The sequence below is a fragment of the Xiphophorus maculatus genome, chromosome 3 (assembly GCF_002775205.1).
Source record: "Xiphophorus maculatus strain JP 163 A chromosome 3, X_maculatus-5.0-male, whole genome shotgun sequence".
Taxonomy (NCBI): domain Eukaryota; kingdom Metazoa; phylum Chordata; class Actinopteri; order Cyprinodontiformes; family Poeciliidae; genus Xiphophorus; species Xiphophorus maculatus.
The window spans coordinates 904494-922177 of NC_036445.1; the positions used below are offsets into that span (position 1 = coordinate 904494).

Consider the following 17684-nt stretch of genomic DNA (forward strand, 5'->3'; position numbering starts at 1 on the left):
TGGGACACTGGAAGAAAGAAAAAAAAGAACTCTGGCTTTTTCTCAGGATTCTGACTTTAATCTTCTAATAAAGTAACTTTCCCCAGTGGCACTATTTGTCTTCTATACAAAGCCATTCATATTCAAGGTTTCAATGTTATTTTTCAGTTTTTTGTGTGTGTGTATATATATCCATCCATCCATCCATCTTCTTCCGCTTATCCGAGGTCGGGTCGCGGGGGTAGCAGCTTCAGAAGGGAGGCCCAGACTTCCCTCTCCCCAGCCACTTCTTCTAGCTCTTCCGGGGGAATCCCGAGGCGTTCCCAGGCCAGTCGAGAGACATCGTCCCTCCAGCGTGTCCTGGGTCTTCCCCGGGGCCTCCTCCCGGTGGGACGTGCCCGGAACACCTCACCAGGGAGGCGTCCAGGAGGCATCCTGACCAGATGCCCGAGCCACCTCAACTGGCTCCTCTCGATGTGAAGGAGCAGCGGCTCTACTCTGAGTCCCTCCCGGATGACTGAGCTTCTCACCCTATCTCTAAGGGAGAGCCCAGCCACCCTACGGAGAAAACCCATTTCGGCCGCTTGTATCCGCGATCTCGTTCTTTCGGTCATGACCCAAAGCTCATGACCATAGATGAGGGTGGGAACGTAGATCGACCGGTAAATCGAGAGCTTCGCTTTTTGGCTCAGCTCTCTCTTCACCACGACGGACCGGTACAGCGCCCGCTTGACAGCAGACGCTGCGCCAATCCGCCTGTCGATCTCCCGCTCCCTTCTTCCCTCATTCGTGAACAAGATCCCGAGATACTTGAACTCCTTCACTTGGGGCAGGACACCCCCCCTGACCCGGAGAAGGCACTCTACCCTTTTCCGGCTCAAGACCATGGCCTCGGATTTGGAGGCACTGATCCCTGTCCCGGCCGCTTCACACTCGGCTGTGAACCGCTCCAGTGAGAGCTGCAGATCATGACCTGATGAGGCCAGTAGGACCACATCGTCTGCAAAAAGCAGAGACGAGATCCTAAGGCCACCAAATCGGATCCCCTCAACACCTTGGCTGCGCCTAGAAATTCTGTCCATGAAAGTAATGAACAGAATCGGTGACAAAGGGCAGCCCTGGCGGAGTCCAACTCTCACCGGAAACGAGCCCGACTTACTGCCGGCAATGCAGACCAGACTCTGACACCGGTCATACAGGGACCTGACAGCCCGTATCAAAGGGCCCGGTACCCCATACTCCCGGAGAACCCCCCACAGGGCTCCCCGAGGGACACGGTCGAACGCCTTCTCCAAGTCCACAAAACACATGTAGACTGGTTGGGCGAACTCCCATGCACCCTCCAGGACCCTGCCGAGGGTGTAGAGCTGGTCCAGTGTTCCACGACCAGGACGAAAACCACACTGCTCTTCCTGGATCCGAGGTTCGACTATCCGACGGACCCTCCTCTCCAGGACCCCTGAATAGACCTTGCCAGGGAGGCTTAAGAGTGTGACCCCTCTATAATTGGAGCACACCCTCCGGTCCCCCTTTTTGAACAGGGGGACCACCACCCCGGTCTGCCAGTCCAGGGGAACTGCCCCCGATGTCCATGCGATATTGCAGAGTCGCGTCAGCCAACACAACCCTACAACATCCAGAGCCTTAAGGAACTCCGGGCGGATCTCATCCACCCCCGGGGCCTTGCCACCGAGGAGCTTCTCAACCACCTCGGCGACCTCGTCCCCAGAGATTGGAGAGCCCAACCCAGAGTCCCCAGGCTCAGCTTCTTCAATGGAAGGCATGTTGGTGGGATTGAGGAGGTCTTCGAAGTACTCTGCCCACCGGCCCACAACGTCCCGAGTAGAGGTCAGCAGCACACCATCCTCACTATAAACAGTGTTGGTGCCGTACTGCTTCCCCCCCCTGAGACGCCGGATGGTGGACCAGAATCGCTTCGAAGCCGTACGGAAGTCTTTCTCCATGGCCTCTCCAAACTCCTCCCACGCCCGAGTTTTTGCCTCAGCAACCACCCGAGCCGCATGCCGCTTCGCCTGCCGGTACCCATCAGCTGCTTCCGGAGTCCCACAGGCCAAAAAGGCTTGATAGGACTCCTTCTTCAGCCTGACGGCATCCCTCACCGAAGGTGTCCACCAACGGGTACGAGGGTTGCCGCCGCGACAGGCACCGACAACCTTGCGGCCACAGCTCCGACCGGCCACCTCGACAATGGAGGCACGGAACACAGTCCACTCAGACTCCATGTCCCCCACCTCCCCCGGGACGTGTTCGAAGTTTTGCCGGAGATGGGAGTTAAAGCTCCGTCTCACAGGGGATTCCGCCAGACGTTCCCAGCAGACCCTCACAACACGTTTGGGCCTGCCAGGCCTGACCGGCTTCCTCCCCCACCACCGGAGCCAACTCACCACCAGGTAGTGGTCAGTGGACAGCTCCGCACCTCTCTTCACCCGAGTGTCCAAGACATTTGGCCGCAGATCCGATGAAACGACGACAAAGTCGATCATCGAACTGCGGCCTAGGGTGTCCTGGTGCCAAGTGCACATATGGACACCCTTATGCCTGAACATGGTGTTCGATATGGACAATCCATGACGAGCACAGAAGTCCAACAACAGAACACCATTCGAGTTCAGATCGGGGGGCCGTTCCTCCCAACCACGCCCCTCCAGGTCTCACTGTCATTGCCCACGTGAGCGTTGAAGTCCCCCAGTAGAACAAGGGAGTCCCCAGGAGGAGCACTCTCCAGTACCCCCTCTAAGGACTCCAAAAAGGGTGGGTAATCTGAACTGTCGTTCGGCCCGTAAGCACAAACTACAGTCAGGACCCGTCTCCCCACCTGTAGGCGGAGGGAGGCTACCCTCTCATTCACCGGAGTAAACCCCAACGTACAGGCGTCGAGATGGGGAGCAACAAGTATGCCCACTCCTGCCCGACGCCTCTCACCTTGGGCAACTCCAGAGTGGAAGTATGTCCAGCCCCTCTCAAAGAGACTGGTTCCAGAACCAGAGCCGTGCGTCGAGGTGAGACCGACTATTTCTAGCCGGAACCTCTCGACCTCACGCACTAGCTCCGGCTCCTTCCCCACCAGAGAGGTGACATTCCACGTCCCAAGAGCCAGTTTCTGCAACCGAGGATCGGACCGCCAGGGTCCCCTCCCTCTGCTGCCACCCATCCCACACTGCACCCGACCCCTTTGGCCCCTCTCACAGGTGGTGGGCCCATGGGAGGGGGGACCCATGTTTCCTCTTCGGGCTGAGCCCGGCCGGGCTCCATGGGTTAAAGCCCGGCCACCAGACGCTCGCCATCGTGCCCCCCCTCCAGGCCTGGCTCCAGAGTGGGGCCCCGGTGACCCGCGTCCGGGCGAGGGAACGCCAAGTCCAATGTTTATATATATACATTGTGTATATATATATATATATATATATATATAAAGTACAGACCAAAAGTTTGGACACACCTTCTAATTCAATGAGTTTCCTTTATTTTCATGACTATTGACATTGTAGATTCACACTGAAGGCATCAAAACTATGAATAACACATGTGGAAATATGCACTAAACAAAAAAGTGTAAAACAACTGAAAATAGCCCTTATATTCTAGTTTCTTCAAAGTATCAACCTTTTGCTGTGATTACTGCTTTGCACACACTCTGCATTTTCTTGATGAGCTTCCAGAGGTCGTCACCTGAAATGGTTTTCACTTCATAGGTCAACCTGCCCTGTCAGGTTAATAAGTGGGATTTATTGCCTTATAAATAGTCATGAAAATAAAGAAAACCCATTGAATTAGAAAGGTGTGTCCAAACTTTTGGTCTGTACTGTATATATAAATATACAATTTTTTCTTTCAATTTTCTTTTTTCTAAATTGAAGGGATCAAGGTTTTTGGCCCCAGTTTAGTTCCATACATGTGGCCTTGCTAAAGTATTCACACCCTGAACTTCAGTTTTATTTGACCAGATGTAACAAAAAACAGTTAAAATGATCATTTTTATTATTAATTTGTAAAAACGTAGATTTTTCCCACCTCCCAGTTGTCAGGGTGTGAAAACTTTTCCCTGCAGGTCCTCAGTGAGAACAACAGAACCAAACACAGCAGCGGTCCAGTTCGGACTGGTCCGCTCCCAGTTGGATCTGGGTGTGTCTGAGAGCCGAGGAGCGAAAACAGGAGAAATCAGATAAAAGCCTCGGTGTGTGTGTGTTACTGTGTGTGTGTGTCTCAGTGTGTGTGTGTGTGTGTGTGTGTGTGTTACTGTGTGTGTGTGTATCAGTGTGTGTGTGTGTGTGTGTGTGTGTCAGTGGGAGGACTCCGTGTCTCCGAACAGGAAACGCTCCGGACTTTTCTCTCCGCTCCTTTTTTCGCTCCTTTTTCTTTCGCGTCTTTTCGCCGCTGATCGAAGCTGCACGGATGGCCATCAAGGTGAGACCTCCTGACCTTTTGACCCCATGACCTGCAGCTGATCCGACTGGACCGCTTCTGGTCCAGATGGTTCTGGTTCGGTGGCGTTTGCGGCAGATTTTCTGTAAATGTTTCAGGTTTTAGCGGCAGCGCTGTAAGAGAAGATTTGTAATGATCTGATTCTGATTCATGATTTTTAAATTTAATCGGTAAATTAATGAATATTGGCTCACATTAGGAACCTCGTTATGCAAATGAGTCCAACAGAAAAGGAACGTGATTCAAACAGAAACGAGTTGCGTTCAAGAGCGGCAGATAAAAACGGTTCAAAAACAATAATTTAAAAAAAACAACAATTTATCCTGAAAAATAAAGTTAAATCCAACTGAAATATTTTATTTTGAAGGTTTATCAGGGTACAGGTGTGTATATGCTGCTGCTGCAGACTGTTGGTACTCATGGGTTCTGGTTCCGATCTGGATATGGACAGTTCGGATCTTTGACATAATCTGACCTGGATTATTGATCCGTGTGTGAAGTTTTAAATGAATCCGTCAGAATTAACATAAAAAATGATTTCAGCCGTTTGGCTCTGAAAACGACACCAGAACCGGCCAGCCTGGTTATAAATAATAATAAATATATATCTGTGTGTGTGTGTGTGCGTGTGTGTGTGTGTGTAAAAGCAAAATATCTAACGCCTACTTTCCAAAGAAAAGAAAAACGGCAAATCTAAAAAAATTATTTTAAAAAAATGATTACTTTTTTCAGAAAAGCGAAAGGTAAAAATTTGTGATTTTCTGTTTTTCCTAAAAAAAAAACAACAAAACAAACAAACAAATAAAAAACCTTCTATAGTGAAAAAGCCAGCAGCAAATCTAGCCACGTTTTCTCAAAGAGAACTGCGATAAATCAAAACGATTATTTCATGATTTATTATTTTGGAGACTTTATGCCGAAATGGAGGCTGAGTGACGTAAACATCGACCAATCAGGAGCCAACAGGAAAATCCAGCTGCAGTACCACTGTTCCACCAAAGAGGGCAGCACTGAGATGATCTTAGGCTAAAATATTGCAGAATTAAACAAATGTACAAAAAACATGAAAATTTGCACAGAAATAAAAAATAAATAACTTATTTAAAAGGTTTATCAGCAAAAAGTTGATTTGGGCTTTAGTTACAGTTTAGGCCAAAAATGTCACAATTTGTAAAGAAATTGAAGATATGGCCGTTAAGAGAGTTGGGTAGTAACTGGTTCCGTCCAGCTACCCTGGCTCGTTCTTATTTTATTTTATTTTAATGCTGATTACGGGAGAGAAGGGGCCGCAACAATAAGTGCGATAATGATTTACACAAAAAGGAACAAAGTAAAGAAAACTAAACTGGGCACCTGACTGAACAGTGTGGCGGGGGCCTGACCTTATGTCCGATCAGAGGGCGACCCCTCATTCATCAGCCGCTCCGTTTAATTGTTTTGTTTATCTTTAAATATACTATATAGTAAATGTGCGGTAAACTAGCGGTGTTGCAGAGGCCGCTCTGGTTAACGCGGTGAATTTCTAACTGTCCGACGCGACGCTTCATGAAACTCCAGGCCGCTTCAGGTTGTTGCAATCATCAATTTATTCCACTTTCACAGCCATACTTCAGCCTTTACAAGGACTGACACATACTGACCAGGCTAAACCATACAATGGTGCCAACAATAAGCAACATTACAACACGGTCAACAGAAATTACGGCCACCACCGGCGCACCCGCTTCCTCATACATACAATCAGCGCGCCAATATGGCTCCCATTCATACCTTAGTGACAGCCACGCCCACCTTGACACACCCACCACCCAAGTGTCAAAGCCGTGTGCTCCTGCCACGTCAGTAATTACTTATTTCAATCATAAGGCTCTTACATATAGTTTTTCTCTTTTCCTAAAAACCGCACCTCTGATTTCGTCGGTGGTTGGTCTTGGCAGGCGCGTAGCTCCCCGGTGCTAACATGCTTTAGCGTCCAGCCGGTTTTCCCAAAACAAATCCAAACAAAAACAAACTTCATCCCGGCCAAAACTTCCGACGCTCCCCTCTGGGTGGGTCCGTCCGGAGGTGAAGCTGCTCCTTTCCTCCAGAGCCTCCAGCACCGTATTTTTAATTCATTTTTATTCGCCCAAAACTCCGCAGCTGCGGCAGCTTCGTAATGCCACCATCACGCATCATCTCAGGTAACACACCTGGGCTGGCTGAGCCCCGCCCACCAGTGAACCGTCAAAGGTGCCAACAATAAAAACAAAAATAAACAATCAGGAGGCGGAAGCAGAGTGTGAGCATGTAACACATGTTACACTCACTGAATTACTTCTTTTGATAAATGTACTTTTAGGAGCTTCTTTACTACACAGTATTTTTAATTTGATCATGAAGTATTTTTACTCTTTCTTCAGTAACATGTCGGTATTTTCTACCCCTGAATGAAAAATAAACATGAAATCCAGCAGACTCAGACACACCTGGAGTTTCTATTAAAGCTTCATCAGTTTTTTACTGAAAGAAACTGATTTAGAAACAATTTATTTTGCCTGATTTTGTTATTTTTTGTTACTTACATAAATTATTATCATATTTGTCCTTAAAATACCAAAATCTCCGCTTAATTGTACAATTTGATCTGTCCGATCAGATCATTTTTAACTGTTGAATGATTGTTCACTTGATCAGTTGTTCATACTTGAGTAAACTTTTTACCAAATACTTTCTCAGTTTTACTTGAGTAGAAATATGTTGAAGTATTTCTACTGTTGCTGGAGTTCAGGTTGTGGATACTCTTCCCTTTGTGACGTATTCATACAGTTTTTCTGCTACAAGAAACTGATTTTGTTGCCTCTTCGGGTTTCTGATTCGTGGCAGAACCGCAGCTTTGGGTTCTGCTGGCTGAACGGATCTTTTCAGGTTGGAAACCCAAAACAGTTCAGAGAATCTGTGCAGTTTCTGTGCAGAGAGCCAGACTGGTTGTCTGAATATTTTCAGATATGAGCTCGGATCGTGCAGGCAGCCTGGAATGTTCTGCAGATCCTCTGAGGTCGTCTGCAGCCGACCGACGCCCTGTTCTCAGAAACACGCGGCTGATCTCATTCAGCTGTTTCAGCCCAAACACACAGAGGCCAGAATCCGACTGAAGGTTCTGAAGAAAAGGAAACCTGGTTCTGTTGGTTTGGCTTCATAAAGTCTCACCTGTCAGGTTGATGATTGGCTCTTCACCCTCTGGAGGAAAGCAAATAAAAGTGCAGCGTTCGTCTCTGAGTTTCCAGATAAAAACAGCAGAGATGAAACAAACCCAACCTGCGGATTGTTCCCGTAAAACTTCCCGTCTTTCCTGGTGGATGTGAAGCGGAAACGTGGGAATTCCAGAGATTCCAGTTTCCTTTGGGAATCCTGAAGTTCGCTTTAACTCACAGTTTCATGTTCAGTCCGTCAGAAACGCGTCACGGATTCTAGATTTAAAATTCTGCTGGTGACAGAAAACATGATTTATGAAAAAGAAAACCGGATTTAATCTAAACATTTCTTCTTCTTTTGAAGCTCAATAAAAATAATAAACAGAGAAAAAGGAAGATGTTTTTATAGATACTCAAATTAGACTTTAAAGTTGAGTGAAAAAGTTTTTGGGGAACCATTCTTCTTTATTTTTTATCATTTAACTATTTAAAATACAGCTAGTTATTAGCTAATCACCAGGCTTCTTGTTACAACAGAAAATCAATTTTACAAATTCAATTTCAACATATATTTTAAACACTGATTTCCACTATGCATTATTAAAAATAAAGCAAAAATACTGAAATTTGCTTTTACCATAGGAGGTTTTAGCCTCGTTCTTTAATAGAAAAAATGTCTTGCTAAATAAATGTGTAAATAATTATTTAGTCAATATTTTTATATTATCTTTTATAATCTGAAGTAATCTTTTGATTAATCAAAGTAGATGCACAGACTTTCCTCCTGCAGTATACACTTGGCTCCTTTGTTTTACTCATTTCCATGCTTTAGTTGCCAAATGTTGCTAAAACTTGGCAAATTAAATTGGAAATAACTTACAGGATTTTGGTCACATGTTGTGTATTTTAATATATCAGATGTAGCAAACAGTGATTAGCCTAAATATATATTTTTATTGCAGAATCTATCCAGTGATTAGGATTATTTACTGTTTATTGCATGTAGTTCGCACTTCATCCACTGTATGGCGCCAAATCGCCGTTTATAGCGGCAGATTATCAATCAACAAGTATTGACACTCTGATCAAAACTCTGTGAACTGGTAGTTTATTTGTGAACATTTGAGCTTTTTTTATGCTGTGATCAGTGATTTATTGATTATTGATCGTAATCTGTTGCTGCTCAGTACTCGGAGCTGGAGCTGGCCATCAACACCATGGTGACGGAGTTCCACCGGGCGGCGGATGACGCCCCCACCATGAACACCACCCAGTTCCAGACCTTCATCTCCAAACAGATGCCGCTCCTCGCCAAGGTACCGATGACGTCACACAGCATCGTCCAATCAGAGCAAGCCTCGCTTGCTCTGATTGGACGTTTTGTTTTTGTTTAAATAATTAATAGTTTTTATTTAAAAAATTATTTAAATCCTATTAACTGTAAAGGAAACTAATCGTTTTCTAAATTAAATACTTAATTTATTATGTTGATTATTTCATTATTTAGTACGAGACTCTTAAAAATGTCCCAGTTTCGTTGCCATACTTGCGATGACGCAACTTACAGTTTGTAAAAATGAAAAAACAATAAAAACATTTAAAAATCTAGATAAACAAGAATAACAATAGTAATAATTATTAGTTATTTTTGTCATTTAGAGGGAAGAAAAATAAAACCAGGAAGAAGATCATTAATATTTATAATTGCTATCATTTATGCTGACATTTCCGGAATTTTTCTTTAATTTCAATCGTGTGTATCCATGAAGTTTTTTAGCTCAGTTTCAATCTGCAGATAAACTAACAGTTTGAACTCTGACATCAGTTCGTCCTGCTGTCTGCAGGGGGCGCTGTAGCTCCGCTCCCGCCTCTTCGCTGCCTGGATCTTTACTTTTTATTTTTTATTTTTTTTATACACTTTATTTATTATAATAAACAACAATACAATTGTGCTGTGAACAAAACTATATAAATATGTATAAAGGAAATAGCACAAACTGTGATACGTGTGCCAGATGTCACATTAACATTACAGATAATCCAAATTTCCAAGTTGATTAAAAGCCCGTATTGATTCTGCTTTTTGATTAGTGGAGGATTGAATTGTTGATAAATAATATTTAAGTTCGATCAAAAAAACTTAAAAAAAAATTTTTTTTCTTAAAAAATGTGCATTTATGTGGGTGAAATTTAGCCTTAATAATCAGTAAACTGATAAGGAGACTCTTTACATCCATTCCTCCATTTTGTTGAAATCCAAATTAGACATTTTTCCAAAATAACTGAAAACCTGCAGAAAGTTTGGAATCAACAAAGATACAAAAATGTTACCAAAATATTTTAGAATGAGGGCCAACCAGAACCGGTTCTGGGCGAACGACACCGAAGGAACAGTTCACATCAACGTTAGAACTGAATCTCTTTGAATAGACCTTAACATTATAGATCCGCTGAATGAGATTAAAAGAAACTTCCTTTATCTTGTTAGAGAGAAGGAAGTGATGATGGAGCAGAAAGATACATTTCAATGGACACAGGAAAGCAACTCTAATAATGAACAACCACAGTAGAGGTCACGACCTTCACGTCCCTCACGTCCCTCACGTCCCTCACGTCCCTCACGTCCCTCACGTCCTTCACGTCCCTCACGTCCTTCACGTCCTTCACGTCCCTCAAAACAAGGATCTGATCGACTTATTATTGTTACAAGGAAAAGGATTCAAACTAGTTTTGCCAGCAGGAGAATTTATGGGCTGCCCTTAATCTGAATTCTTGGGATGTTTTTGCGTCACATCACTTCCTGCTCTGAGTGTTTCCAGATGTGCTGCCTGACTTCCTGCTTCCTGTGTGCAGACGGCGCAGGGCGAGGACGGCCTGGACCGGGTTCTGGACCAGATGGGAGTCCAGAAGGACCAGAACATCTCCTTCGATCACTTCTGGACGCTGATCCACCACCAGGCGGCGCAGCAGTTCAGCGGCGCACATAAAGAGAAGGGCGTCAAGTGCAACTGCCTGCCGCAGTGACACATCAGAGCCTGACCAGAGGGGGCGCTGCAGGACCGCAGGGACACGTGACGATGTAATAAAAACCAATTTAGTCATTGTTTGTGTTTCCGTTTTAGAGGCGTGACGATCGGAGGACCAACCATGACTTTTAGAAGATGGAAAATGAACTTAAATCAGAAAAGAACAGAAACAAAATCAAAACTACAGATTGTTTCTTCATGAGCTTTACTGTGAAGGTACGGAGGACCAATGATGACATTAACATTCAGTCACTGAAATCAAAGTAATCCCACATTCTTGCCAGAAACTCATGAATATTTCATCTAGACCTGATTATCAAACATTTTTTCTGTGCAGCAATCCTAACAGCAACAATAAACCTTAAAACTGATAAACTACATTTTATTCTGAAATGAAAAAATGACAACTGATAATTAAAAGTCCACAAAAATTACATAAAAACATAAATGTTCAATTTAACACATTCAGTAATTGTGATTTCTTTACAAATTATTGATGAAAAACGCTTAATGATCAGTTAGCTGAATGTATGGAAGAACAAATGGGACAGATCAGAAAACCACAAACGACTTCCTTCATTAGAATTATTATTAATCAATAATAGATTAATCTATATGGATGATTGATTGTTCCTTAGTTGCTTATGCTAAAGTAAATTGACTTTTGAAAAACTTTTATTCATATCAACAAGTAACATTCATTATAAACTGTAAGTGAATGAAACTGCAAAAAATGTATTTGTAGTTTTATTTTAGCATAAAATAGTTTTGAAACTGTGAATTTTTTTTATTATGTATAATTTTATACCAAACAGCTTTATTTTACTACATGTCATACTATTAAATATTTTAGTCATGTTTGACCCTCCATATATTGACTGAAAAATGATAAATTTTTTAGCAGAACAAAATTAGACAAACTTTCTGCTCTTTAAAAAACTACATTAAAATGTGACGCATTTATATTTTTTTATGTAATCCTGTATTTTTATTGCTTCTTAGTTAATCTGTTTATTGGCACTGATGGGAGCCACTGCCTAGAATGGGTTCTGTGTGTTTTTATTGTTTTATTGTGTATTTCTCTATTGTAATCAAGCAACCAATGTGGACTCCGTCTGTCTGACTTCATAGTTAGATACATTTATACTCAGGTTTGTTGCCACTAATCTTCATGTAATTCCATATGCTTCATAATCTAGATTTAACAGATAAAATGAGCAATAATCTGTTGAAACAATTCTCTCCACGCTGATCGAAACTTTTAGATCCAGGAGACGACGGTCCTCATTTATTCATCTAAAACTGTGACGATTTTAAAATATTTTTATATTCAGTATGTTGTCATTAATCTGAAGATTAAAGGATTATTAATCTGATTAATCTGAGTTGTGTTTTTACACTCATACAGGATGATAATGTGATAACATAAGATGCTTCAACAGTGAACAAAGTGAGAAGTTAGACATTTTAACCTGCTTTAATGAAAGACTTGCTTACATATTTCAACAAATGATGCCAACAATCACAAAGTATTTATCCTGTGAATGAATATTATTATTGGTAATATTAGCATTAATAGCAAACCAATGACTAGCAGAGAGTTGCACCACAGACCAACAAGAAGAAGCAGAAACTAATTAGTGGTCGTGTTAAACTGAGTGGCATGTTTCCGCCTCGCAGGCAGGGGGCGCTGTTTCCTCCTGCTGCCGGTGGAAAACCCTCCCGTCAGGTTGAATCCTCCAGCTGAGCTTCACCTCCTCTGCCACTCCCTGCTCCTCCATCTTCGTCCTCAGCTGGAAATAAACAGTTTAACAAACAGGAGGAAAATAAACACCAGAATCGCTGAATTTTATGAAAAAAATCCACATTTTCTGAGTTGGAGTTTTAAACTCAGAGATGAATTTTGCTGGAAGTTTCTCAGTAACAGGAAGATTAATAACTCAGTGCTTTTCAAAGTAAGAGCCACCAGGGGGCGCAGTGGGGGGCTCAGAAAGTTAGAGGAAAGAGGAAAAAAAGGCAAAAAATAATAAATGAAATCTTAAATGTTTCCTCGTAATTTTTTGTTTTCTTTTTTTCAATAATTAAAAAAAAGTTAAAATAATTGTTTTGGATGTTATTTTTGATTGTCTACCAATCAAATTCATTCAGCTGCTTTGCTCCTGACGTTTAATAACTAGCAACACATGGAGAAGTTTGACTAGGACACTGCTGCAGAAACCAGATTAATGTGGGATTAAAAGAAGTTTCATCTGATTAACTGTCGCAGCAACACATTTCGCTGGATGATAAATTGTCCCAGAAGTTACTGTGATAATAAATGATAATATTGTTGTTTAATACTATTTTCCAGCAGTAAAATTAAAGAACAAATTCTCAAAAACCAATAAACTTTAAATTTTAACAAATATTTAATACTGGAACTTTAAGACATTTTAAATATCCAAAATAAACAAAACAACAGAAACAACAAATAAAGTGAATTATGAATTCGCTGTAAACAAAACTGTCCTTCAAAAAATGAAGCTTTTGAGACAAAAACACTTTTATCATCCAGAGAGAAAAATAAATCATGCAAATGTGAATTATTGAGTTTGTTTTAACTTATTATGCAATGAACTAGTCTGTTGCTTATTGTAACAGACATATTAATTAATATAAAGTATTACATATTTTCTTATCAACAGAGGGGTTGTGATGAAAAATGTTATCTGGCAGTAGTTTGTGGCCCTCTAGAGTCAGAGCTGAGGCAGCATTTATGCTAAATGGATGTAGTAATTATTGAATAGTGAATGAAAACATTCTAAAAGTTGACATTTCTTTGCACACTTTTGGAACCGTTTGTGAACCCCTGACCTGCTGCAGGATGGATTCCTGCACGGCGGCGTCGTTCAGGTCTGCATTTCCGGCCTCCAGACGAATCTTCAGCGCCCTGGCCGCTGACGGAACGACGTCTGCAGAGAAACGCAGGAACGGACGATCAGCCCTGCGGGCGGGATCCTGCAGAGCCGCCGGGGAAGAAACTCACCGGCGCTGCAGAGGAAGCTGAATCTGTCGCTGCAGGACTGCTGGAACCAGCTGCCGCTGGAGGAGTCCATCGTCACACAGTTGGTCTGCTCTGTAGCGCCCTGAGTGGCCCAGGGCCAGTAGGAGGCGCTGCTGCCGTCGGACCACGCCCAGTCGGACCGGTGCAGACCGATCCAGGCCACCGCTAGGGGGCTCATGCTGAGGGTCTGTAAGTTGAAAGTGGAGTCAGGCAGGAGGGTGGTCATCCAGAAGCTCTTGGCGACATCTCTGATGGTGGTCAGGTCTGTGTGCGTTCCCCTGCAGTAAGCCTGAGCATCAGACCAGCTCATCTTCTGCTTCACCAGGACGTTGCTGTCAGAGGAACCTGAAACAAGCAGCGCAACCAAAACTAAACATTTTTATTCTCTTTAATTTAGGAGCATCTACCCAAAAACTTGTACTGCAGTAAAAGTAACATGTTTGGTTAAAACATGTTTGTTTTTCATTCAGTGAAGAATCCAAAAAATTTTACTCAAATAAGAGTAGAAGTAAATGTAACTGAGTAAATGTAACTAGTTACTACCCAAGTGTTTTCCCTGCTCAGAGCGACGCAAGTTCAGGAGGAAATCAGGAGAGACTGAAGTGATTCCTTCATAAAGTTCATATCAGAACAGAAAGAAAACTTTAAAACTCCTGATAAAATGTTCTGTTCTTCATGAAAGGGACCCAGGATTAACTACAATATTCACTTTATATGAGAAATATTATATAAATAAAAATAAAGCATATGAAGGGCAAGATGTCAAAATGTAAATGGACTCTTCATGTTCTCTCAAAGAGAAGTGATGTCAGTGAACGATGAGGTTTAAAATGATCATCCAGACGATAAACTGCTGATTTTACAGGAACCCGTCGCTACAAACAGATGAGGATGAATCTTCATCAGGACTCACCATCATAACATAAAAACTCGTTCAGGTCTCCACAGTCCTTGGCGGACCAGTACCCGCTTTTACTGAGCAACGTGCATTTCTGGTCCTGCGGCTCGTTGAAGCTCCACATGGTGAACATGGAGCCGCTTCTGCTGGGGGGAAACTGGTTCTCATCCTGGGACCACTTCCAGGTGCCGTTAAAGAGTCCGATCCAGACCTGGGAGGTCCCCGCCGCCTGCCGGGCCTTGGTGCCGTTGGCGGCGTTCAGGATGGAGGCCAGGTCGGAGAACCTCTCCCGGCAGTAGGTCTGGGCGTCGCTCCAGTTCTTCGCCAGGCCGACGTAACGGAACTGCCGGATGGTTTGATCCGCCTGCAGAGCAGAGACGGCCAGGAGGCCTGAGGGAGGAAGGTGGAAACTACAGCAACGAGCAACCAGCAACTTCAGGAGAGACTGAACAGAACCAGGATCGGTTTGGATCAGGGATTCACGGCCGGGACTTTAACACGTTTATTTAGATGAATTTAACTCGGCAGTCAGCAGCTTTTTAAAACTTCTGTTTCTACTCCATGAATCTGATGAGAAGCTGCTTCTCTTCTCTCGTTAACTTCTGCTAATAAATGATCTGATTGGACGCCGGAAAAAGCCTAAAACAGCATCTCTATGCTAGACATTAGCAGCTAATGCTAATTAGCTGCAGCTAATGCTAATGTCAGCAGCGTCCACATTTCTAAAGACACTCCATGAATGATCAGCAGTTCCTGAAACTCTGGAAAGTTTTTCAGGAACTCAACTTTTCCAAAACATTTAATAAAGTTCAGATTAAATTAGAGGCACAGAAAGGAGCTGATGGAGTCCGACCAGCCTGATCAGAACCCGTATGGGTCCCACATGCACTGAAATCAGGTTCTGATGGAGATTAACAGATGAGACAGAACCTGAAATAATCTGTACATTTTAGATCTGCAGCAGGAAAACTAAACAACCGTTTTTCTGCTGTTTCTTGTTCTTTTTTTGTCCAAAACTCTCAAGAGATCTAAACATAAGGAGGACAAAAAGTGGCAATAATCATAGAAACAAATGAATAAATGGTTTAATGAATGAACCAGATATTGCATCAGAAAAGAATTCCCCAGATTATTTAATGTAACATAAATTGATCAGTTTTTAATTCATGTGCAGAAAGTTTGTCTGTTAATATTAATAGAAAATATGGAGCATAAAATAACAGACCTGCGATCATCAGGAGGGAGAATCCAACGTTCATCATGACTGAGAGCTGCACATGGAAAATATGGCAAATATTGACAGTAAAAACCAGAAGCTGAAGGTAATTCAGTAAATCTGCAGTTTGTAGAAAATCTGCTGGAATCAGATTAGAGTCAAATAAACTAAAAATATCAAACTAAATGTTTAGCTGCTGAAGTCCTGAAACTTTTTTCTGTTTTCTGGATTAACTTGTATTTTTATCACTTGTTTAATTTCTGAATACATTTTTGCATCAAATAACAAAATCCAACAAATGCTATAAACAGCTCAATAGAGACACAAAAAGATGAAATAAAAACTATTTACATTATAACCATTTATTAATCTGATGCTATACAGTAGATTTATTAGTAAATGTAATTTTAAAAATCTAAATGTTTCTGGAAAAAAAGTTGAAAAGTTTTGCTTTGTGTTAAAAATTGCTGTAATTCTGCGTAAATAAAATGAACTTTTATTTTCATATGAAAATTAACATCGTTTCATGTAATTACTCTTTAATAACAAACCTTTGTAAACATGTATGACAATAAACTAAACTTAATAGAATCCAAAAACATACAAACCTGAACAAGGAGAGTTTTGGTCCTGAAGAGTGAAGCGTCAAAACGATCCGTCCTTTTTAAATCGTCCCACGTCTGTCCAGCCCGTCCAGCCCGTCCAGCCTGTCCTCTTTAATCGGACATGAACATGTAAAAACCGACATTAATCAGAATCCATTTGGTTACAAGATGCTGACAGTCGATCCTGGATGCAAAGAGAGAAAATACTAACGATTCATTCAAATTCAGCCAAGAGACAAAGACCAGCAGGAACCAGCAGGAACCAGCAGGAACCAAAAGGAACCAAAAAGAACCAGCAGGAACCAGCAGGAACCAAAAGGAACCAGCAGGAACCAGCAGGAACCAAAAGGAACCAAAAGGAACCAGCAGGAACCAAAAGGAACCAGCAGGAACCAGCAGGAACCAGCAGGAACCAAAAAGAACCAGCAGGAACCAGCAGGAACCACTAGTAACCAGCAGGAACCAAAAGGAACCAGCAGGAACCAAAAGGAACCAGCAGGAACCAACAGGAACCACCAGTAACCAGCAGGAACCAAAAAGAACCAGCAGGAACCACTAGTAACCAGCAGGAACCAACAGGAACCACCAGTAACCAGCAGGAACCACTAGTAACCAGCAGGAACCAAAAGGAACCAGCAGGAACTAAAAAGAACCAGCAGGAACCAACAGGAACCAAAAAGAACCAGCAGGAACCAAAAGGAACCAGCAGGAACCAGCAGGAACCAAAAAGAACCAGCAGGAACCAGCAGGAACCACTAGGAACCACTAGGAACCAGCAGGAACCACTAGGAACCAACAGGAACCAGCAGGAACCACTAGGAACCACTAGGAACCAGCAGGAACCACTAGGAACCAACAGGAACCAGCAGGAACCAAAATGAACCAGCAGGAACCAGCAGGAACCTGATGTTCTTGGTTTGATTCTGGTTGAATTTCAGCCAAATGAGGTGAAAAATGGTTCAGCTCTAAATCTAAATGTGATTTAAAGTTTCTGATCCTTAAACAAAGGAAAAAATCTGATTTTCTCTTTTATGTTTGGATGAAATTTGAATCTGATGTTTTTTTCCTCCATTATTTGTTAAAACTTCTCGTTCTTCTCCTGACCTTCAGCCTCCTGAGTGTTTTTGCATAAAGTTTTGCGTTGCATGGAAACAGTACGAGCGATCTGCACCAGCGGCTCCCGCTGATTTGCTTAATGTTGCCATTACTGAGGAAAACCTGCAGGAACATTTTATATTTAAATCTGAGCCACAACATTTTCCGTCTCCAAAAAGGATTTTTTATTTTCTCCTTCACAGCAGAAAAAC

At 42.7% G+C, this 17684-nt stretch overlaps 1 protein-coding gene across 1 annotated transcript; it reads right to left on the bottom strand.

Moving 5' to 3' along the window:
- Nucleotides 1-12073: 12073 nt before the first annotated feature.
- LOC102221780 (macrophage mannose receptor 1-like) lies at nucleotides 12074-16485 on the bottom strand. The gene is made up of 6 exons (XM_005815811.3): nucleotides 16381-16485; nucleotides 15782-15827; nucleotides 14572-14946; nucleotides 13641-14003; nucleotides 13469-13566; nucleotides 12074-12408 (listed from the first exon to the last, which is right to left on the bottom strand). The coding sequence occupies exons 2-6, from the start codon at nucleotides 15816-15818 to the stop codon at nucleotides 12265-12267; spliced, it is 1017 nt and encodes a 338-aa protein (XP_005815868.2). The 5' UTR covers nucleotides 15819-15827; nucleotides 16381-16485; the 3' UTR covers nucleotides 12074-12264.
- Nucleotides 16486-17684: the final 1199 nt, after the last annotated feature.

What these genes read in the sequence shown, in the direction of transcription:
- LOC102221780 (XM_005815811.3), bottom strand. Translation starts at nt 15,818, where the DNA reads ATGATGAACGTTGGATTCTCCCTCCTGATGATCGCAG. An exon ending in CTCCCTCCTGATGATCGCAG is followed by an intron (nt 14,947 to 15,781) that starts GTCTGTTATTTT and finishes TTCCTCCCTCAG; the next exon opens with GCCTCCTGGCCGTCTCTGCT. An exon ending in AGGAATCCATCCTGCAGCAG is followed by an intron (nt 12,409 to 13,468) that starts GTCAGGGGTTCA and finishes GTTTATTTCCAG; the next exon opens with CTGAGGACGAAGATGGAGGA.